Here is a 24,577-nt window from a genome sequence, read left to right as displayed (position 1 = left end):
ATGTCCGGAGCTGAGGTGTATAATTGGGTGTCATCAGCATAGAGATGGTACTGAAAACTGAATCTGCTGATTGTTTGTCCAATAGGAGCGGTGTATAAGGAGAAAAGAAGGGGGCCTAGGACTGATCCTTGAGGAACCCCGACAGTAAGGGGAAGGAGAGAGGAGGAGGAGCCGGCAAAAGACAGTTTTAATACATGTGAGGAATGCATGTTTCTTAGGCATTCCTCACATGTATTAAAGCTGTCAAACAGTTGCAAATCATGAGCACGAAGTGACTGAAACATAACACCCAAGCATGGTCGCCGAAAGGGTTAACAGAACATACTCGCTCATCAGTAGTAATTAGATATAAAAAAGTAATGGAAAAAATTACAAGAAGTGATGAGTGTATAAGGTGTAAAAGATTATGTAATTTCTTCTGCTTCATTTCACAACTTCTTTCCTCTTTCCTCGTCCATGTGCTAATGTCCCTCTGCCTATTGTGACACTCCTTGCTGTATGTAATCAGCAGCTATACATAGCATACCGAAAGCTCCTTACGGCAGAGAAACCTCTTACCAGTCACTTTCCACAAATGGTACAAGCAAAGGGTCTTAATGAAAATCCCTTAGTGGTATTTAATGCTAACTCCGTCAGCTGGACCCTCTGTCACATTTCCTGTGGAGAGAGGAAAGGGACCACAAGAGCGCAGAGAGGAGAAGTCATTGGTCCTGTGACCCCTTTCCCTGCGGGTGGCGTATAGCTAACTCTCCGAAGCAGCCATGTGTGACATGGGAGGCCTCGATAATCTGATCGCTAACACAGCCTACTTGCAGGCTAGAAAATCCAGCGAGGGAGATTTGAAAGAAATGCAAAAGAGGCGTAAAAGTTTGTCGCTACCTTCTAAAGACACAAGTCGCAATGAAGTAAAAGACTCTATCCCTCTGGACTTTCAAAGTATCTGTGTAGACCAACCAATTGGCCGGAAACTATTCAGAGACTATCTAGCCACAGTGCCTGAGTATTTGGAGGCGCAAACGTTTCTGGACGAAATTACTGACTGGGAACTGGAGGAGGACTTGGCCAAGGATAAATTATTACAGAACTTAGTTAGCAAAAGGTTCAAAGATGACGCTGAGGGTAAATTGCCTTTCATGAGTGCGGATCTTTGTAAAAAAGTCCAGCAGGCACAGGCCAGTGATCAGCCACCATTGATTCAGCTTGCCAAGGAGGAGGTAAATAATTTCCTGAAGGAGGCCCCTTTCCAGGACTACCAGAACAGCGTCTTCTATGATCGATTCCTCCAGTGGAAAGCCTTTGAGAAGCAACCGATCACTCACAAATACTTTTATGAATTTAGAGTTCTGGGAAAAGGTGGCTTTGGAGAGGTATGAGCACTTTACAGAAGTATTGCACTTTCAAGCACCATTGTATTAGAAATACTATATCTGGCCATAATTGCAGAAATACTCCGGTTCAGGTGACTGATGGTGTTCATGGTAATCAAAATGTCAATTTTTTTATGGGTTAATAGGTCTTTTTTTTTTTGCATAGTGCTCTAACTTCCTCTGATTAAAAGTTCAGATCTGTATGTGATTTTGGGAGCAATGGTAGTATGGACAAGTGTTGTTGAGTTGCCCTTTCGTCATCCCTACAATGAATATTACATGTCGAATTTGTCGATAGGACATACTTATCATATCTACATGTTAACCTTGACACTTTCTGCGTCAATCGTTCTCAAGATTAGCACTCAGATCTGATTTACAATGCACTTATTGAAGGGTGACTTTTACCCATAGTTATTAAATCCCATCAGGTCCTTTAAATGGTAAATGTTCCAATAATAACAAGTTTACAATATATGTTCTATCAGGCTTTTTTCTTTTACTTAATAACTTGAGGTTAGGATGTCCATCACCAAAGATTGAGATGGCAACGGATATTGACTAGCTATTGTAAGTGAAATGTTACAATAAGCTAATAAGAGGCTTCATATCATTTTCATGGTCCAGTCCTTTAATATTCATCAAACACCTTCAAAAGAGAGAAGTCCGCCATTGTATCACAGTGTATGTCCGTATGTATGGCGGGTGGAAAAATAGATCTATCTGGATGAAAGAAAGAAAGTAGGGAATATTACTATACAGTATGGGCCAAGCAATTATTATGAAGATACTAAAACTAATTTCTTTAAAGGGAAGGTGAACCATTTTCTGATATGTCGTTGACACTGCAAGCATAGTGCTCCCTTTATTTCTTGATTAGAAAGATCTCCCATTGCAGTAAATTGGAGATCCAGAAAATGAAGGGGCATTGGGCTCAGAATGATTGATGAGTGTTACAGAGCACAGATCCTTTCTAATTACATTTGTCTCTGTGACATGCCAGAAGATGTTTAAAGGTGAACTTTCCATTTAAATACAAGTAGTATGAATGACATATTCCTAACAAAGATGTGAGAAGGAAGAAAGCTGGAAGGAGAAAAAGCGCAAATAAGGTCTTATCTGGGTAGCGTGAAAGAATGGAGGATGCCAATCCAGTATTAAGTGGTTTATTTGTCAACGCGTTTCAAAGCATACAGCGTCTTCATTATAACAACCAGTTCATGGTTGTCCTGATGAAGAAGCTGTATGACCAGTTCGTGGTTGTCCTGATGAAGAAGCTGTATGACCAGTTTGTGGTTGTCCTGAGAAGAAGCTGTATGACCAGTTCGTGGTTGTCCTGATGAAGAAGCTGTACGACCAGTTTGTGGTTGTCCTGATGAAGAAGCTGTATGACCAGTTCGTGGTTGTCCTGATGAAGAAGCTGTATGACCAGTTCGTGGTTGTCCTGATGAAGAAGCTATATGACCAGTTTGTGGTTGTCCTGATGAAGATGCTGTATGACCAGTTTGTGGTTGTCCTGATGACAAAGCTGTATGCTTTGAAACGCGTTGATGAATAAACCACTTAATACTGGATTGGCATTCTCCATTCTTTCATGGCAGCGCAGAACAACCCATTTGCTCCTTCTTTTTATATATCCCTAACAATGCTGTGTTCCAGGCAGTTTGTGCGCTTAGTGAGTGCTACTGTTCCCCTATAATGACCAGAAAAAAATCAGCATCAGGTTTGTATGTTCTGTCTTTGCATGATTTTCTCTGGGAGATAAAGTAGAGAAATGTTACACAACCTAATCATTTTTGGCAGGACCAGATGACTATCTCATGTATGAGGACCTCCTGACTCTCCCCAGACAGATGATGTACGGATCAGCAGGTTAAACTTTCAGGGGGATAAGCTGTCACCATAGGTGTCTATCAGTAACTTATTCCTCTCTCTTTATTAAAAACATATGCTCAGTCAAACTGAGTGTGCATGTGTATGGTGTTGGATAATGTGCATTTTGCCAACAATTATTGAAGGTATTTACTTGGATAATTAAATTAGATTTTAAGCCTCATTGGCAACAGGGGCTGATGTGAGTAAACTATTTGAACAATTATTGATGCAACATATGTACAATACTAAAAAAAATATAATCTATTTATAAGAAAACTTCACACAAATGACAAATATTGCCTATGAATATATACAAGGCATTACCTCTATCAGGTCATTCCTGATAATGCCAGGCATGGAGCTTGGACAGATGCTTCATCTTAGTCTAGATTGTGAAATATATTGATTGGGTAAGTCGTTATAGCTTGCTTTCTCGGCACTTATGCCTATGAGATGCTCATCAGTACAGCAGAGATAGTTCTGCTTCCACCATTCTCTGTTAATAACACTTCAGCATCATAGAAATCAAGCGCCATAGCCTGATGAATCCCTGGGTGAAGCACTGAGCTTTGACTTAATCAATATCTGGACAATATGAGCTATTGGCACTAATGGAATTGTGGCTGCTTGATAACCATGCAATATTGTAAACGATAATAATCATACTCAGGTCTCATCCCACAAGTAAGTCCCATATGCCCCTGTATAACCTGGGCTCCAACACGTTAATTTAAAGCTGAAACAATGACAGCTACAAGTTCTGGAGGAAGCCATGGTAAATACGTTGCACCAATGTATTACATGAGCTTTAATATACTCAAAAGATGTAGAAATTGAGTTATTTTTTTATTTGCTGGATGATGAAGGTTGTGTATATGCCTCTTAAGACTTTGATGTCTAGTTGATATGTGACTAGCTTCGGCTACTCATTCCCAAGGATGTCGGGATAAATCTTCCTCAGTTAATGATCCACTTCAGTCTGTCTCAGCAGGAGATGATTGTATGGTTCCTTCGAAATACGAGCCTATATAGTCTCATATATAAAGCTTAGTCATTTATATTGGGAGCCATATTTCTTTTCTATTATGCTTTTATAGGACCATGATATTCAGCAGAAATATAACCATGGCATTCCTTTTCCCAATGGGGCTTACTGTCTAATTTCAGTCACACACCAGGGCAAGTTTCCCTTCCAAGTTTAGTAATCTAATAGTCTGGTTTTGGATTGTGGTAGGACAATGGACACAATAGAAGAAACCTAAGCAAATAAGAGGAGTAGATATAAACCCCATGAAGGTATGTAACCAATGCAAACCAGTGAGAGACCTAGTTGTCCACATTGCTCTTCATCTTTATTTTAGTATTTTGTAGTAAGAAGCCCTAAGGTTTTAGGCTTCTCCGATTTATTTGATCATTAGTTTAATGACAGCTCCATTCAGGAGGAAACCTGTAGTAATAATGACCCTGTTTATGGTCCTGCTGTAAAACTATCGGTTTGATGGACAAGTGTCACGGCCCAAGGTGAATGATTTCTCCTTGGAATTACTCTACAATACATCAATGCAATTAGGAGAGACTGGAAACCTGACATCCCCTCTACCCTCAGTAATTCCCTGTAATCCGCTGCATACCGTGAAGACTTCCTACTGTGAAAAGAAGCATTTCTTCTGGTAATTACCGGGGTGAAGAGGTGACCATGTCCAAATTCAGCCACAGTTATAGATGGGGTGCCTGACAAAAACAAGATTTGAGGACACAAATAAATTTGTGAGGTCATTCTTAAGTTGGTTGTAGACACAAAGGTGTAAGAGTGATATGTGGACTCGTCTAATAAGAGAACCTTTTTCCTAAATCTCTACATATACAGTACATAGATGTTTTGCTCTAGTTATTTTTGTGGCCAATAAAGGCTACTTGTCAGTATTCGCCCCACTATGGCAGTGACTGGAAACAGTTTTTTGGTTGTAAGGGTCGAATGCAGGTATGTTAGGACCATGGCCGCAACTAAATAGGGTCACACTTGGGCCCTGGAGTCTAGGGGGTCTATAAAGTTTCTTTTGGTCTTTATGAAAAGACCAATACTATTAAAGACTTGAAATAAATGGGGACCTCGTTGGAGTTTTTGCATTGGGGCCCATGAGCTTCAAGTTACGCCTTTGGTTAGGACCATGAGAAGCCTTCTCCAATGCTTCATTTATGAATGGATATTGAATGTTCTGAGGAAAATGTGTACATGTGTTAAGCCCCCTGACACATTTGACTAATGTCAGCCAAACCTGCCAATACCGATGAGTTTGGCCGACAGTCTAATGTGTATGGGGCTCCAGACAATTGATTGTCGGAAAATAAGGCTTCGACATGTTCAATTTTGGGCTGCTGATCCTTTTCTCCCCGAAATAAGCAGCCGCCAAACATAGCTGGTAGCAACTCTCTCATAGAGAATACAAGATCGCTCAATCAAGCAAGCGCTCATGCATATGGTGGAGACAGCCAGAGGATCGACCAAACCATCATCTGGCCGACAACTATCTAATGTGTATGGCGGGCTTTAAAGTTGCTGAGATGCTTCCATGATAAATATATATGATGGAACTGGGAGAACTTGTATGTTTATCTCAACGAATGGAGGTGAATAGACATCTCTGGCTTATCTTCTGGTGAAACAAAGGATTGGACATATTGAAATCCATCATGCTCACCCTAAACACATTATATTCCTGGGCCAATTTAATTGAAATGTAATTATATTAATCTCATGTTATCCTTTGTGATTTGTTTCCAAAGTTTTGAACACAGAACATCAATCGTCGACTGCAATCGAAGAATCTCAATTATAGGACATGTTTGTAGGAATACTAATACTTTTTGACATGATCAAGAATTTTCTGATCCTATTTTTTAGGAACACAACTATTACTGTTGAGTTCTATTTATCAAAACTGACTAACTAAATATGTCTTTGTTGCCTAGAACAACCAATCACAGTGCAGCTTCCTTTTCTTAAGCTGCTGTGGAAAAATGAAAGCTTCACTGTGATTGATTGCTATGGGCAACAAAGAGAATTTTAGTGTAAGACAGTTTTAATAAATTTGCCCCTAAGTGGACTGCTAACCCAAGAAGTATTCAATACTTAGACTTAATTTATAGATCTGGAATGCAATCAAAATGTGACATTGTACAAAGCGTGAAAAAAAAAAATGTCCTGAAACTTTACCCACAAAGAATACTAATATATATTAATTCTAATATAAAAGGACTGATCCTCCCAAATAATACTGTTTTATATATTACACGTTTTTGGTAGTCCATATAGTATTCTACTTGTTACAGCAGAGGTTTATTTTCCACAGTTAGTCTTACCACTTTACCTGGGGACAGGAAGTTGCAGCCATAGACAGCCATTTTGAATTTTATGTAGGTCTTCGTGTTACCCATTTATCTACCATGTAGACACTGGCTGACCTCTTTTCCACTTCTGCTTCTCACTATATTGGGGATATGCTACTCATATGGTCACTTTAACGTGGCTTTTGTGCTACCTTAATGCTGAGTTTGTCACCTCATTGAGTACCAACGGGGTAAGACTTACAGGTTCATGTCCTTCTCTACAATAGTAAGCCTCACAGACGTCATTTAGGGGTACATAACATATACATAAATCTCTGACAAAGTAAAAATATATATATATATGGCTGCAAGTATTATAACACATTGTTATTGGCTGCAGGTATGTGCCATCCAAGTAAAGAACACCGGACAGATGTATGCATGCAAAAAACTGGACAAGAAGCGTCTTAAGAAAAAAAATGGAGAGAAGATGGCTTTGTTGGAAAAAGAGATCTTAGAAAAAGTTCACAGCCCCTTCATTGTCTCTCTGGCCTATGCTTATGAAACTAAAAGCCACCTGTGCCTAGTGATGACCATTATGAATGGAGGAGACCTCAAGTTTCACATCTATAACATTGGAGAAAAAGGTCTGGAGATGAAAAGAGTAATATTTTACTCAGCTCAGATCTGCTGTGGGCTTTTGCACCTTCATTCTCTTCAGATCATCTACAGGGACATGAAGCCAGAAAACGTTCTTCTGGACGACAATGGCAACTGCCGGCTCTCTGATTTGGGACTTGCGGTCAAAGTAAAGGAAGGAAAATCCATCACAAACAGGGTAAGTAGCACATTGTTAAAAGACTACTGACATCCCATGGCAAGGGAGAAGAGGTGACTGAGCTATTTTACCTTGTATTATAAGAGCAAGTCTTAATTCCTTGGGATTTGGCCTCCGCTAAGGACCTTATGTGGCTATTTAATTTTAAAGGCAGATGGTAAGCAGATTTTGCCAATTAACTATTTGAGAACTACTTAGCTGACAGTTTACATAATATATGAGGTACTGAGGTCTACATGTCCCCGGTGGTAGTACTTTGAGCTTCACATGCTTTTGTGCCATGTGACACGCTTGAGATCCAGGATCATTGGTATATCGGTGATGGCGGGGAATGGTAGCCTTGTCAATCTCCATAATTAGCTTCCTTAATCAGCTTCCATGAGAAGTTTGGCCTCCGATGGCCTAGCTGTTGATACTTGCGTAAGTTTATCAGTGTGATTCCATAGGGAGATAATAGGGTGATTATAGTGTGACACGGGGATTTTGTCCAACATGTCAAAAAGAAATTGTGTGAGGACTACATATTACTCCTTTTGTATAGGAAAAATGGGATTCCCAGTGTGGTCAGTATCCCTGTGAGTAATATATTTGTCAAGCTTTGACCAACGCTCTAGTGAACCGATAACGAAGAAATGCAAAAAATCCCTCGTAATAGACGGACTGCACCCACACATATGTGTGACACGTTCTAGTACTGTCCATTTTTTTCTCAGACATCACACCGTCTCACAGTTTCATTGAGCCATAAACATATCAGTTTTAAAAAACTGATCCATGTCTCCGTTTCATAAGACTCTGAGATGGTTCTATTCTCACTCGTTTTGCTGATCAGACTTGGTCATTAAAGTCTACTGGAATTTGGGTAAAACGGATGACACACTGAAGACTGAATCTAAACTTCAGAGGTCCATTCGAGTTTCATCCTTTTTTAACTGATAAATTAAAAGAGTCAATGGATAAAAAAGTTCAGTGAGTCTACCTGCTTCGGTGAAAAAAAAAACTGGTGAGTTAAAAAAATGGAAGCAACTAGCATGACACCTGAAAAATAAGTCTCACACACAAACCTCCTGCATTGTCATCGGATGACAAAAAAAGTCAGCAGCACTCCAGATTTATGTCTGATAGTAGGAGTTAAAGGGGTATTCCCAATCTTCAAGATCTTATCCCAATATGTAGTAGGTGTAATAGTAATAATAATATTAGCAAATACTTCCATTTAGAAATGTAGTATAGTTTTTCTGATTCGCTATGTCTCTTTCCTCATGTGCAGGCATTGCAGGACCTTAGGCATCCATGGTAACGACCACTAATAAAGTGACAGCTAGTTGCTAGTGGTCGTAACCATAAATACCTAAGGTCCTGCAATGCCTGCACATGTGTAAAGAGACATAGTAAATCAGAAGAACTATACTAGTTTTCTAATTGGAGCTATTTGCTTAGATTATTATTATTATTACACCTACTACATTTTGGGATAGGTTCTTGGAAATGGGAATACCCCTTTAATTCCTACTATCAGACATAAATCTGGAGTGCTGCTGACTTTTTTTGTCATCTGATGACAATGCAGGAGGTTTGTTATGCTACATTCGCCAGAAACAAAATACGCAACTCTGATGAATCGGGATCATAGTCTTAAAGCGGCTATTTCATCAAGTTTCACAAAACAAGCTGCATACATTATTAAATAGGTGTCGTAGACCTGATGAGGTTGATGTACTTACTTTCAAGATTGATGTCAGAATAATTTTATAATACTGATACTGATGATACTGAGTCTAGGCAAAGAGCAAGCAATACTGTCTCTAACACCGAGCCTGATTGACAACTTCAGCTTGTTCTGAGCAGTGTGAGATCTCAGCAGCAGCAGGGAGGAGGGACGCTGAGGAGCTGTCGATCAGGCTAGATGGGTGGAGATTTAGTGGAAGCAGAGAGGGGGAATACTGAGGAGCTGTCAATCCAGCTGGGTGGGAGGAGATTGAGTTCAAATTTTTAACAAAGGATTATATTATGATATTGATTATCAAAGTAAGTACACCATCCTCATCAGGTCAAATAGATCAATTTACTAATATATAGTAGGGATTGTACTCACTTAGGTGCGGTGGGAGGCAAACAGGAGGCATGTTCCTTTAAATGTCCAGAACGTTTTTTTTTTCTTCATAAACCGGTCAAAAGCAAAATGCAAACAAACAGCCTTAGGTGCAAGCAAAAACAAAGAAAACAGTCCTTTTAGCAATGTCTCTGGTTAGCCAGCGCTGTGGTCACACAGAGTGGTAGGCATCCAGTACATGGCCGAGTCTGGAGACAACCACACGCAGGAGGCCTTCTCCCTTGAGACACAGAGACCATGTGCCAAACAACAGCCTCCATTAAATAGGCTGTTAACCACACCCAGAGGTGAGGTATGTGGGTAGCTATACCTGCCCAACTCTTCACAGCTACCCTTAACCCGGTCCCAGGTGCAACAAACGATCCTCTTAGTGCTTATGTGCACTAGAGAAAACACTCTGGGTTAGATCACAGAGACCAGCCATCTCTGTGATACATATCTCCCATCGACTATGCGACCATTAGCCACCTTACATACCTCCCCCCTCTGCCTAAAGCCGTGGGGCTTGGCACCTTCTACTACCAGACAGGGGATTCCCGAGAGGGCATCGGCATTACCTTGTAGTTTCCCTGCTCTATGTTCTACATGGAAGTTGAAGTCCTGTAGTGATAAAAACCAGCAGGTGACCCTGGCATTTTTTCCCTTTGTTTCCCTCATCCATCTGAGTGGGGCATGGTCGGATACTAATCTAAATTTTCGACCTAACAGATGGTACCATAATGTGTCCGCCACCCACTTTATGGCCAAGCACTCCTTCTCTATGACCTAATCATTTTTCTCGCAGGAGGACAGCTTTCTATTCAGGTAGAGAGCAGGGTGCTCCTCCCCGTGTATGTCCTGGGAAAGGACTGCTCCTAAACCAACATCTGAGGCATCTGTCTGGAGTATAAACTTTTTCTTGAAGTCAGGGGCAACCAGGACCAGTTGCCTACACAGAGCCACTTTCATCTCTTGAAAGGCTTTCTCAGCCTCTGCAGTCCACTGATTGGCTGATTGTGTCCCCCTAAGGAGGTCAGTCAGGGGTGCAACCATCATGTCAAAGTTTGGGATGAAGCTCCTGTGGTATCCCACGATTCCCAGGAAGACTCTAACTTGCTTTTTCGACAACTGTCTCGGCCAAGGTTGGATTGCTTTCACTTTAGTAATTTGGGGTTTGTTCTTGCCTCTTCCCCTACATATCCGATGTATTTGGCTTCTTCTTTCCCCATTTCTTTGAGTTTATTGAAAACCCCGCCTTCCTCAGAGCATCAAACACTGCTTGGACCTTTTCCAGATGACTCTCCCAGTCTGGTCTGAAGATAACATTATCGTCCAGGTATGCTGTGGCATATTTCTTATGGGATGCAAAGATGCGATCCATGGCTTTCTGGAAGGTTGCAGGAGCCCCCTGCAGTCCAAACGGCATCTGGAAATACTGGAAGCATCCGTTTCACGGCTCTTTGACTCCCTGTGCCATGGGTATCTGCGAATATCCCTTTGTCAAAGGTGGTTATGTACCTTGCTGGCCCAAGGCTCTTGATGCGTGGCATGGGGTATGCGTCAAATTTGGAGACCTCATTGAACTCATTCAACTTCCGATAGTCATTGCTGAATCTCCACTCACCATCGGGCTTTTGGGACCAAGACGATCGGGCTCGACCAACTGCTCTAGGATTCTTCAATGACACCGAGTTTCAGCATACGAGCCACCTCTTTGGAGATCAACTCTTGTTGGGCCTCAGGTATCCGATAGGGCTTCAAGTTCACCCGCACATGTGGCTCCGTCAGAGCCTTGTGCAGCCCGGCAATTCCGAGAAAAGATCCCGTTTCTTCTGCAGCAACTCCCGGCACTACTGCTTCTGGGCCTTCGTTAGTGTTTCCGCTATTGCAACTCCTCCAACATTACCTTCTGGCTTGCCCAGCAAGCATGGAGCTTCCACAGCCTCTCTGTCTTGCCACAGCTTGATGAGGTTGACATGGTATATCTGGTACAGTTTACGTCGTCCCGGTTGATGAACCTTGTAGTTCACGTCACCCACTTTTTCTACCACCTCATACGGCTCTTGCCATTTGGCCAAGAACTTACTCTCCACCGTAGGAATTAGCACGAGAACTTGGTCTCCCGGATTGAATTGCCTCACTCTGGCTGACCGGTTGTAGACCCTGGCCTGAGCTTCTTGTGCTTGGAGGAGATGTTCTTACAATGGGCATCACCTTTGCAATCCTCTCCTGCATAAGACCAACGTGCTCGATGATGCTCCTGTGGGGCGTGACCTCGGCTTCCCAGGTTTCCTTTGCGACATCCAGGAGACCCCGCGGATGTCAGCCATACAGGAGTTCGAATGGCAAAAACCCTGTAGAGGCCTGTGGTGTTCTCGGATGGAGAACAACAGATACGGTATGAGACAGTCCCAGTCTCTACCATCCTTTTCTATGGCCTTCCTCAGCGTACTCTTCAGAGTTTTATTAAACCTTTCGACAAGGCCATCTGTCTGTGGATGGTATACTGAAGTCCTCAGTTGGGAGATTTGCAGGACTTTGCATATCTCCCTCATCACCTTACTCATAAAGGGAGTTCCCTGGTCGGTCAGGATCTCCTTTGGTAAGCCTGTTTGGGAAAAAACATGGACCAACTCGCGAGCTATACTCTTTGCAGAGGAGTTTCTCAGTGGAATCGCTTCAGGATAGCTTGGGGCATAGTTTAGGTGCAACAAACAATCCTCTTAGTGCTTATGTGCACTAGAGAAAACACTCCGGGTTACATCACAGAAACCAGCCATCTTTGTGACACATACCTCCCATCGACTACGCGACCATTATCTACAATATACATTTTATATTGAGAAATTTGGATCTGCTTTAAACCAGGTTATGTGTACACAGAGAATACTCCTCCCAAAACCACCACCAAAATCACAAAAAAGGGAAGAAAGGGATCAGAAAATACTGTTTGTTGTATCTCGTCATCCTGTATTTTATTATCAAGATTGTTAATGAACTGGATGTGTCCACAAATATGACAAATCTTTGTCTTGCTTCAATTCAGTTTTAAATATCAGTTTTTACAGAGTATTTCCACTGAAATGTGCTTTACAATACATTTCTAGAAGATATTTCCATGAATATGTATCCTTCTGAGGGTGCATATGCTTTGTCATTATTCATTAGCTCGCTGGTCATTACTGAAGTCCATTAGGCCTCCACTTATACCTATCATCAATCATCTCATCTGTTTGGCTTCCAACATTTCCCTCATTTCAGAACAGGCAGATATCAATATGATTTGTGTATGGCAAGGATTTATTTGCTAGTAACTTTTTAAAGGGAACCTGTCATGTCCCCATACACTATTAACCTGCACATATAGGATTAATCTGCAGGTTAATAACATTACAGTGTTGTCCGGCCACCATGCTGAAAGTGCGTCCAACAGGAGAAAATGAACTTTATTCCTCCTGGGAGCTGCTGGCTTTCAGTCATAGAAGTGCAGCCGACGCGGCTACAGTCACTGCTCACAGCATTGTGAGTGGCGGCTGTAAGCACACCCCAGCACTTTGATTGACAGCATACTCTGCACAGATGAACTCCGTGAGCTGTCAATCAAAGTATTGGGGGAGTGCTTACAGCCGCCGATCACTGTCTACTGAGTGAAGACTGATGAGGACTGTATTGACTGAAAGCCGGCAGAAGGAATAAAGTTAATTTTCTCCTGATGGCCGCACTTTTAGTAAGTCAGCCAAACAGCATTGGAACGCCATTAACTTGAAGATAAACCTTAAATCTGCAGGCTAATTGAATTTGGGTCCCTTTAAATCATTTCATCTAAGGGAGACTAACCAGTTTAGTTCTTTAAATCCAGTTTCCTTTTTGTAAAATTGGTTTCTAGATTTTTGAAGATTTTGCTGATTTCTACTATTAAAGATCTCATTACACATACTTACAGTATATAACCCTAAAATCCATACTAGTACTTATTTAGGCATATGTGTCCCATCAGAGTTTAGAAAAGCATTGCTACAAGGATTTTTTAGATGGAAATGATCATCAGATTCTCTGGAACAATTTTTTAAGACTTGTTTGATGTGAAGGGCCGTCACTCAGCCATAGACTTGTTAATACAATATACATTTCTAATAGACTACATTCACGTGATTCCTGCTTTCAGGGTACGTACCTGCTGCGGACCTCCTTGCAGTGGAAAATCCTCAGTGGCAAAAACCACTGCACATTTCATTGAGGATAAGCAGTTGCTCTTCTGCAGATGGCATTCGTGGCATAAATTGACAAAATAAAGATTAAAAATTTGCAGTTTTAGTCAATTTATGCTGCGGATTTTCCCTGCCGCTTGTTAATGCGATTTCCTGAAAAATACCATAAAAGTGCTTCCTATATCTCCATCTCATTTGCTATGAGTCAAATGGAGGAGAAATTCCTTTTTTCCTTTACTTGCACCATTGTGCAGTATTATAATATTCCCTGAGACAATTTCCGTGTGTTTACCAGTGAATTGGATAAATTAATAATCTGTCAATCAGGAGGATTTTGTCAATTATGAGAAGGAAGTAAGGGAATGTCAGAGCCCAGATCGTTTTAGGCTATGTTCCCACAGTAAACTTTCTGTGAGTTTTTAATGTTGCAGATTTTCGGCACCGTTTCTGCACCCATTAAGCAAAATAGGATATTTGCATTTTTTTGAAAATACGAAGCATAAAAAAAAACGTACCGAAAGCTCACCATGGGAACATAGCCTTAGGGTTTTTAGACGCAAACCATTTGAAAGTAAACCACATCACCTGTCTGGGATTGTCCCTTTTAATTAACAAAAACAGTAGGCAGCCGCAGGCAGGTGAGAGGCGCTGTTGAGGTTTCTGGGATCCAATTCTACATGCAAGGATCTCACAATTCGGATGTTCCGACCTGATATTGCTTGAAAGTTCGGACATGGAATTTGCTAGAAAGTTGGGTACTTTTTGGTGGCATCAGAAACACTTCTGGACAATTTTTCTAATTAATGTTATTTAAAGGGAACCTGTCATGTAAAATAATATTATTAAGCTGCAGATATGGGGTTAATAGTGTTCTGACACCGTGCGGCTGCTGCACTGAGAGCCCTGCTGCCAGGAGGAAATTAACTTTGTACCCTCGGCAGCTTCGCTCTTCCAGTTATAGGGGTGATGTCAGCCTGATTTCAGTCACCGCTCTGAGCTGGCTGTCAGTCAGTGCTGGAGGCGCAGATACAGCCGCCGCTCACTATGTACAGACTGAAACCATGCCGGCGCCACCCCCGTGATTGAAACAGCGAGGCTACAGGGGGTATAAAGTTCATTTCCTCTCGGCAGCGGGGCTCTCAGTGCAGCGGTCACAAGGTATCAGAATGCTATTAAGCTACAGATTAGCCCCATATCTGCAGGTTAATAGCGTTATTTTACATGTCAGGTTCACTTTAAATAACATTAATTAGAAAAATTGTCCAGAGGTGTTTCTAATGCCACCAAAAAGTATCCAACTTTCTAGCAAAATGTATGTCTGAACTGTCTAGCAATATCAGGTCTGAACTTCCAAGTTGTGAGATCCGAGCATGGAGAGCAGAATCCCACAACCCCTCCGCAGCCCCCTATATGGCAAAGCGCCAGTTCTCTTTTGTTATCGTGAATTATTGTGCTTTTAACTAAATCAGCACTGCTGCATTTTGTGCTCAGCAGTTACAGCTCTGCATGCTGGGAGCTCACAACCCGGAAGTTTGTATCCAACTTTTGCTAGAAAATCGTGTACCGTGTCCTTTAGATTGGATTTAGTGGCACTCCTGGACATTTTTTTCTAATTAATGTTAGTTAGTAAAATCATCAGTCTACGCTGCCCACTGTTTTCTTAAATAAAATGAGCAGTCCTAAGCAGGTGATAATTACTCATTAAGTATACCAGGTACTTTAAAGGGAACCAATCATGTTGAAAATGGTATATGATCTGTAGGCAGGACGTTATAGAGCAGGAGGAGCTGATCAGATTGCTGAGCATTTTTGTGGGAAAAGTTTCAATAAAACTTTAATTCTGTTCATTGAAATCCCTGGTGCTTGTAGGCATATGAGTCCAGTGGGCGGTCCTACTCAGTGATTGACAGTCTTCCCAGTATGTCTGCAGGCAGAGATAGCTGTCAATCATTGAAAACAACCCACTGGACTCATACACATGCAAACGCCAGGGATTTCAATGAATAAAATGCAATGTATGCTGAATCTTTTCCCACAAGCCTATATATGATTGTGCTCAGCTTCTCTCCTCTATGGCCATGGATCGATGCATATACAATGTGACAGGTTCTTTTTAAACAGACCGAACATCACTGATATACAGTAGTCCTGAAATGGATGCACTTGGGTGTTGATTTAATTTGTAAACATTACTAAAGTTTTTTTTGAGGATTAACGACAAGTAGACAAGTAGAAGAAATACTTCAAGGTATTTTCAATTTAAAGGGTTATTCCTAGAATTGCAAATTATCCCCTATCCATAGGAAAATACCCAGAGCTGTACTTGGCTTTCTCTAGCATTTCCATAGACGATGAATGGAGCAGAAGTCAAGAATGTGCTCTTTTATTCTTTTCTGCAGAACCCCAATCCCTTGTTCTTAGGGACATTTGAGGTCCCAGCAGTCAGCCCTCTAGCAACCAATAACTTATCCCCTACTATATGGAGAGGGTACAACCTTGCAATTCTGGGAATAAAGTTTTAAATGATTTTCAAGGCAAAATTTTATAAAATACCGTTGGGTTGAAGAATGCATAGAATTCCCTTGAAGATGAAGTTCTTCAGGACAATTAAAACATATCTTGAATGAATATGATTAAACTTTCACAGACTTCTTAATTGTTTTGTGTGCAGTGTTTTTGTGGAGTTTTTCCTTTCAAAGCGTATGTTTTGTTATACAGACCTCTCTTTCTTCCTAATTCTGCCGTGTTAAAGATACAGTAAAGCTGCAGCACGGTCAAAAGTCACAATTTTTATGTCATTTAGCTCACTTTATATTTGTATGCTTCCACCTTTCTCTTGCACTGGAAAAACTGCTGGCATGAGTGCAGAGGCTACTGTGATCACAGGACTATATTAGCCACCTAATTACCTCTGCAGGCACACAGACACCTTATAATTCCCTGTTTGGGTAAGATAATAATGCTATTTTTTATATCTTTTTCTATGGTATATGTTTTTAATTAAAGCACTTGCAATGCATTGAGAGCATACATAATTAATATTTACCTATGGCAGGATCCGATAGCAGTGGCGGTAAATGGCACACAGCTTTCATGTAATTGCCAGTATTCTCACTTGCCCCTTTTAGAGTTTAGAGTTAGTATAGTTGTTTTGACTTATTGTATAGTCTGCTGTTTTATGTCATTCAAATCAGACAGCCTCTTCATAGAGGAAAACGGGAAAAAAATTCCAAATGCGGTGAAATTGCAAAAAAGTGCAATACCACAGATGTTTTTGTTTTTTTTTTTACCACGTTCACTGAATGCTAAAACTGACCTGCCATTCTTATTCTCCAGATCATTACGAGTTCATGGACACCAAACATGTATAGGTTATTTTTTATTTAAGTGGTGAAAAGAAAAAATTCCAAAGTTTGCTAAAAAAAAAAATGGCGCCATTTTCCAAGAACAGTAGCGTCTCCATTACATGGGGCCGGGTGAGGGTTTATTTTTTGCACACCGAGCTGAAGTTTTTATTGATACCATTTTGGGGTAGATCCGATGTTTTGATCACCCGTTATTGCATTTTATTGCAATGTTGCGGCGACCAAAAAAACGTAATTCTGGCGTTTAGAATTTTTTTCTCGTTACGCCGTTTACCAATCAGATTAATTCTTTTTTTATATTGATAGATCGGGCGATTCTGAACACGGCGATACCAAATATGTGTATGTGGGGTTTATTTTTATTATTTTATTTTGAATGGGGCGAAAGGGGGGTGATTTAAACTTTTATATTTTTTTAATATTTTTAAAAACGTTTTTTTTTTTTCACTTTTTGCTTGCTTCTATAGTCTCCATAGGAGACTAGAAGCAGCACTTGTCTGATCGCCTCTGCTACATAGAGGTGATCAGCAGATCACCTCTGTGGAGCAGAAATAGTCCTGTGCTATGAGTGCCGGCCACTAGGTGGCGCTCATAGCGATCATCTCATGACAACCACTGGAGTCTGCTGCAGACCCAGGGTTGTCATGCCCACCCATCAGTGACCCGCGATCACGTGACGGGGTCACCGATGGGCGGGGTAAGTGATGCGCTTCCGGCACGGCGCTGTTAAATGCCGCTGTCAGAGATTGACAGCAGCATTTAACATGTTAACAGCCGCGGGTGGATCGCGATTCCACCCGCGGCTGTTGCGGGCACATGTCAGCTATATAGATCAGCTGACATGTGCCTGGTTCAGTGCGGGCTCAGCGCCGGAGCCCTCACTGAACCGGGGGTTACAACCTTGTGCGTACAAATTCCGCACAGGCTGTAAAGGGGTTAAAGAGCCTTGTTACATAACTTAGAATCTAAAACTAAACCAGAATTTTCTCCAAGAAAAGAACTCTAGTTTCAGACAGCTGTTTCGGGGTTCTTGTGTTTTGTCAGTAAAATATAGGAGAATGGTTGGCTGGTGGTGAAAAACTTTTTCAGAAGAGCATTGTGTGGCCTATAAGTCTCTCTACTCCAGTTTTGTACTTTTCTCATGTAAAAACTACCCCTTAGGGTGTGTTCACACTGAGTCTTTTTGCTGAGTTTTTGGATATGAAAAAATCCAAATTTATGAGGAGTTTTGAGTTTTTGACAAGAATTTTGGAGAGATTCTGCTAAGTTTTTGCTCCAAAAACTTAGCAAGAAGACTCAGTGTGAACACACCCTAAGGGTCAATTTTAGAAAAGTACCAAACTGTAGAGAGACTTAAAAGCTATACAATGCCCTCCTGAAAAAGTTATTCTTCATTCACCAGTTTGGCGCTCTCTTTAAAAAGAAAATGACAATAAAAATTATATGTGTTTTTGGTGCATTTTTTATGCTTTTTGATAGTAAGCCATTTTGATCTAATTAATTAGGGAAAAACTGCAGTGAACAAACTGAAAGAATTGACTGCTACATATTAAAACAAACTCAAGGAAAAACACTGCATCGTGTGAATGAGAGTTGGAAATCTCATTCATTTTGCTGTTACTGTAAAACACTGCATTTTCTCAGAAAACAAAACCCAAAACAAAACGCTAAGTGTGAACATGCCCAAAACTCTCCTTTAAAAACCTCTTACACATCCAACCAGTCTCTTACATTGCAAGGAGCTAAATGCAGCAAGAACCCTGACAAATTTCTCTGCAATTGGAGATCGTTTTAGCAAATATTCTGATTTGGCTTTATATTCTAAGTCATGTGGCAAGGTTCTTCCGAAGGTCAATGTTAACTCGTAGGATTGCGAACTCCAATAGGTGGCACCAGAGACCTTGTTTTCTTCTTTGGTAAAGAGTTTATTTGCATATATTCCTTCCCAGGGGAACATTGCATAGCCTATAAATCTCCTTATGCCAGTTTACCACTCTCTTAATGAGAAACTTTACCCCTTAGAACCTTATTGCCAACAAATTGTGAATTTAGTCTATGGGTGATATAGTTAGTAGCATGTGCCTGAAGCTGCAATCCACCATTGATCTTATGTAAGATGCCTTGAAAGGCAAGATTTTTTTTTTTTAGTTATGATTCATAAAGCCAGCATTTTTTATCTTATAGGTATATTTGAGTCCCCTACAGATATTATAGGGGGTGTGTGCTTCTGTGAATGATATAAATTGATTTCACCCTCATTTCAACTCGATGCGGAGTACTCAATACCCCAGTGTTCTTTTTCCAGTAACAGCCTAGTTCTTCTTCTCTCCAAAATGTTTGCTAATTGGTCTGACTCTATTATTCTTGGCAAAAAAAAAAATACAATCCTCTTAGTGCGGAGCAGCATCAAAGTTTTACAATGCCAAGTATTAATAAGTCTATAAGGCACTTATTTGCTGCAGAGTTGGTTCATATCTGTGCCCTCAATGCAGCTCCTTTGTATTAAAACCAAGTGCAATGAAAAGTTGCAATCATCACCCTAATGTGCTCTGCATACTGACTATGCAGAACCCCAAGGGTAGCCTGGAACATCGTGCCTCTTATAGAGAAGTCATGAATGGCCTTAAGGAATTTTGACTCCTTACCCAGCCCTCATTGAATTGTTATAGGTCAACTGGTTAGCTGGCACTCGTCCATGAAGATCAGTTCCACCCTATGATGAACGCCGCAATGCACAATCCGAACTGTAAAGTGATTCATGTTATGCATTGTGAGTCTTACGTTGGGGGAGTTTGTGTACACTTCCCTGCTGTAAAGCATATTGGTCCCAAATTTTAAGGCAACACAAAAGGATTTATGGAGACCATGCCTAAGATTTCCCCACAAAAATATTTTTTTGGGGGGAATATTCTAAGAATAGAATTTTCCAGGGCAACCAGGTGTCACACCAGGTGTGGGAAAGACTTCGTGCAACACAGAGGGAAAAGGGAAAGGGAGCCCAGACACTAGGGAAAGGGGGTAAGTGGAGACCTCCTAGTCTGGTCTAGCGTCACCCTGTCTCAACTACCGTCCCTATATTGCCTCCTCAACAATCGCCGCACGCTTGCCTCGCCCTACTCTCCCTGGCTACGGCTAGGGATGGAAGGAGATGAGCACTAGTCAACCTCCACTAGACTCTATAGACAACAAGGGTGGACAAAACAGGGGAAATGGCTTAGCTTTAGATGAACTCCAAAAAAGCACACGGCCTCAAGCTCCAGAGGGGACGAAGTACTACTCCTGCTAAGCTTCACAAGTAAAAATGGATATAGCCGGCGACTCCCTCTCAGACACACTAGGTATATATACACCCAGGCCAGAGAGCTAATTAGCAAGAGAGAGGTAGCCGCTCGGTCCTAAAGACAGCCTCTTATCTAAGAAGCTGTCAGCAATGCCAAACGTAGAGATCTCCTGCAACCCACTGCAGGGCAATTGTCTGTCACCTGTGACACATTCGTGACAGTACCCCGCCCCCCTCTACGAGTGGCCTCCGGACACTCAGGACCGGGTTTCTCAGGAAAGAGGTGTGGAATGAGCGAACCGATCTGGGAGTGTTCACCTCTGATGCTGCAACCCATATCCTCTCCTCTGGACCGTAGCCTTTCCAGTGCACCAAGTATTGTAGAGAATGACGTTGGAGACGAGAATCTACAATTCTCAAAATCTGGAACTCCAGATTACCATCAAACGTTATTTGGGGCGGTGGTAGAGGTGAGGGCTCAAGAGGTTCCACATACCTTTTGAGTAAGGTCCTGTGGAACACATTGTGGACCTTAAGGACCAGAGGAAGTTCAAGACGAAACGCTGCTGGGTTAATGACGGCGGTTATTTTATAGGGACCAATAAACCTAGGTCCCAGCTTTCAAGAAGGAACTTTCAATCTTATATTCCTGGTAGTCAACCAGACAGTTATTCACATTCAGGTCTGGACCTGACAAGCATTTTCTGTCAGCCATACGTTTACACCTGTCTCCCATGGTCTTTAAAATACACAGAACACCCTGATGTACCGAGAAGAGAGACGAAGCAAACCGTTCCTCCTCCGGAACTCCTGAAGCTCCTCCCCCACTGAAGGTACCAAACTGTGGATGATAACCGTATGCACCGAAGAATGGTGACCTGCCAGTGGATTCTTGACGATGATTATTGATGGCAAATTCTGCCAGCGGTAAGTAGGATGCCCAATCCTCCTGATTTTCGGAGACAAAACACCTGAGGTATGTCTCCTAGTTGTGATTGACACGCTCGGTCTGACCATTCGACTGAGGGTGGAAGGCAGAGGAAAAGGACAACTGCACCCCCAGTCAAGAACAGAATGCCTTTCAGAACTTGGAAACAAACTGGGTCCCCCGATAAGACACCACATCGGAGGGAACCCCGTGAAGCTTCACAATCTCATTTATGAACACCTGAGCAAGTGTCTTGGCATTGGGAAGTGCAGATAATGCACGAGTTAACCATTTTACTGAACCTATCTACTAAGACCAAAACCACCGTTTTGCCTGCAAAAACTGGTAGGTCAGTAATAAAATCCATGGACAAATGTGTCCATGGACTACTGCCTACTAGGGATAGGTAGCGGAAGAGTCCCAGACGGACAGGTATGCGAAACCTTAGAATGCATGCAAATACTACAAGCAGCTACATGTTCAATTACATCCCGATGCAACCCCGGCCACCAAAAATGACGAGAGAGGAGGTCCATGGTTGCCTTACCACCTGGATGCCCAGAAAACGTTGTAGAGCCTTCAGGATCTCGGGACTTTCCCAGTCAAGAACTGAACGGATCCGAAAACCTGAAGATGACAACCAGTACCTCCTGAACAGTGAAAACACATTTTTCTAGTTTGGCCTAAAGTTTGTTTTCCCTTAATATCTGGAGCACCTGCTTAACATGCCCCCATGAGTCTCAAAATCAAGTGAATAAACCAAAATATCGTCCAGATAGACCACCACAAACCTCCCCAGCAAATGATGGAAAATATCATTTAGGAAATGCTGGAATACCGCAGGTGCATTGGTCAAACCAAAAGGCATAACCAGACTCTCGAAATGTCCTTCCGGGGTATTGAACGCTGTCTTCCATTCATCCCCTTCTCTGATTCTAACCAGATTGTAGGCTCCCCTTACATCCAACTTGGAGAATACCTTAGCTCCCACAACCTGGCTGAACAAATCAGGAATCAGAGGAAGAGGGTATGGATCACGGATGGTAATTTGATTTAATTCCCGGAAATCTAAACAGGGACGTAGACCGCCATCTTTTTTCTTCACAAAGAAGAACCCTGCCGCCACGGACGAAGATGAGGGTCTGATATATCTGACTCGCCCCCTGGGCCGTGGGGTACCCGGAACCGGGCCTTCTTGTGTACAGAGCTGATGGGGGTAGTAGTGGCAACCCGATCCCGTGGCTCAGGGTGGTCAGACCAAATTGTGGCAGTCTATTTATCAGTGTTTTGAATGTCCGACTACGCCACCCGTGGATTGCGGTCAGAGATAACCGCCGCTGCAAGGCAGACCGCTGAGGCTGGTGTTAGTGTGCAGCACAGGGGTAGGATAACTCCCCACGGGAAGAGTGTAGCCTCAGGGCAATGTAAGTGGATGCTAGGGGTGATGTTGCAGGCGCAGCATAAATCACTCAGAGTCCAATGGTGCAGTCCAGGGTCTTTTACTCACAGTTGATATCCAAGTCACTTTTGTCAGGAATGACTGCCCAAGCCGTGCTGCGTCCACCAGGTGAGGGGCTCGGTCAACCCCCAGGCAATTCAGGAGTATGGCACAGGACCCCCTTCTGTCCTTTCTCTGGCCTCTCGTGCCCCACCAGTGACCAAACTTCTGTCCAGCTACCGCGGACCGTGTCAGGCAAGCGTTGACCTCCGCTTCCTGCTATCCTATATGGAGCCTTCCTAGCAGGTTTGGCGGGGGGTCGCACCAATAAATGATCACAACCTCCGGTTCTTGGCTGAGGGATGATTTACCTCCACCAACTTGGGAATCCGGTACCCTTCCACGGCCTGACCCTTCACCCAATATGACGCGGGTTTGCAACGGTTGCTGTCCGTTCTGCTCTCTTAGGGTCCCTTCTGCCTTCTTGTTTCTGGAGCCCTTCCACTCCTCTGTCTCTTATCCTTCTTTCCTTCTCCTTCTCCTCTTCTCTGGCCCCGGCCTTCTCTCTAGGCCTGCCTCGTGGAGCTGAGCTCAGGCTGAGCCGCAGCTCCCTGTCAGCTCTCTCTGGCTGAACTACTTCTCTCGCTCTACTCTCTAACTTAAGATGGCTCCCACCTTTTATCTACTTCTCTGTCCCTGAGCTCAGGTGACCTGCACCCAATGAGCTCCTTCCTATGCTCCAGGAACCGTCCCCTTCTGCTCCTACACCACTGGGTTCTCTCCCCCTTCCCCACTCCAGCCAGGGACATGGTCAGTTGTGCCTGCAATAAAATGGGAGCACCATCGAGCTGTCCCCCGGAAATGAGGAGTGTATGTGTAATGTGCAGCTAACTGAGCTCTGGTCCACACTCCATCCTTACCTGGGAGTGGAATATCACACCTCTGGTTGAGGTGCAATACCCCTGTAGCAACCGAACCCTCGGGGCGCTACATTCCCCCCTGGTAAACCACAGCACGTCCTCGGGCTGGAACAAAGCAAAAGACTATTCAAAAACATGCAAGTTTTTAGACTGCATTCACATATAAGATTATAAACCATTATAACTCATCCCTTTATGGGAGGCAATTTTTCTCTTTTAACGTTACTGGCACATTTTCTCTTTCAGCAATTATTATAAGACTTTCTTCACATATATAAAACATTATAAAACTCTTTTCACTTTTATAACCACATCTGTCACATATAAAACATTTTTCTTGTAAACATTCTTCATGTAAAACTTTGGTTAACTGGTTACAGTGCACTTTGCAACCAGGTGTCCATCTTTCTATTAAGTGCAAACGCACGAACACGAACACGAGGGACCCGTTCGTAAACCCTCAATGAAGGCCCTGGGGTGGCTGCAGGGCGTAGCTGATCCAGCTGCTGGACCTCGTCTTCTGCCACCTCTAACGGGTTTTTGTTCTGAGGTCAGTTGTTGTGGTAGTCTCTTATAAAACCAGTAGGGGGCACTTTAAAAAGTGCAATTATGTACAAGATTGACCGCTCCCAGTCCTCGGCCGGATAGTTCAATAAGTTGGCTGCTCCCAGTCCTCAGCCGGTTTTAACTGACCCGATACCGGGTAACTCTATGCAACAGTTTCTTCACCCTGACGGGTAACTATACACATTGGTACGCTGCCGCTCCTCAGTAGCGGTGTCCTCCTTGCGCACCTTCTTCCTCCTCATCATACTCTCCAGACCCGTCCGGGTCATCTGGGCAACAATACTCCTTGTACTGTTCCTCCTCCACCCTCTGGATGTTAAGGGCGGACCACTCTTTTAGGCCTCGATGTCGGGTATATATTACCCGATCTCC

At 42.6% G+C, this 24,577-nt stretch overlaps 1 protein-coding gene across 1 annotated transcript in view; it reads left to right on the top strand.

The window, feature by feature from the left end:
* Nucleotides 1-761: 761 nt before the first annotated feature.
* Nucleotides 762-24,577, top strand: part of GRK7 (G protein-coupled receptor kinase 7) — a 47,964-nt gene continuing 24,148 nt past the window's right edge. Inside the window, exons 1-2 of the mRNA XM_073672995.1 lie at nucleotides 762-1,367; nucleotides 6,970-7,407. Of these exons, the coding sequence (XP_073529096.1) occupies nucleotides 762-1,367; nucleotides 6,970-7,407 (1,044 nt within the window). The remainder of the gene's footprint in view (nucleotides 1,368-6,969; nucleotides 7,408-24,577) is intronic.

This window comes from Phyllobates terribilis, unplaced genomic scaffold (assembly GCF_046119375.1).
Source record: "Phyllobates terribilis strain yellow unplaced genomic scaffold, ASM4611937v1 Scaffold_3__8_contigs__length_932513732, whole genome shotgun sequence".
NCBI classification, from domain to species: Eukaryota; Metazoa; Chordata; class Amphibia; order Anura; family Dendrobatidae; genus Phyllobates; species Phyllobates terribilis.
The sequence above is the reverse complement of the archived record's forward strand: the minus strand, read 5'-3'. Positions and strand labels throughout refer to the sequence as shown.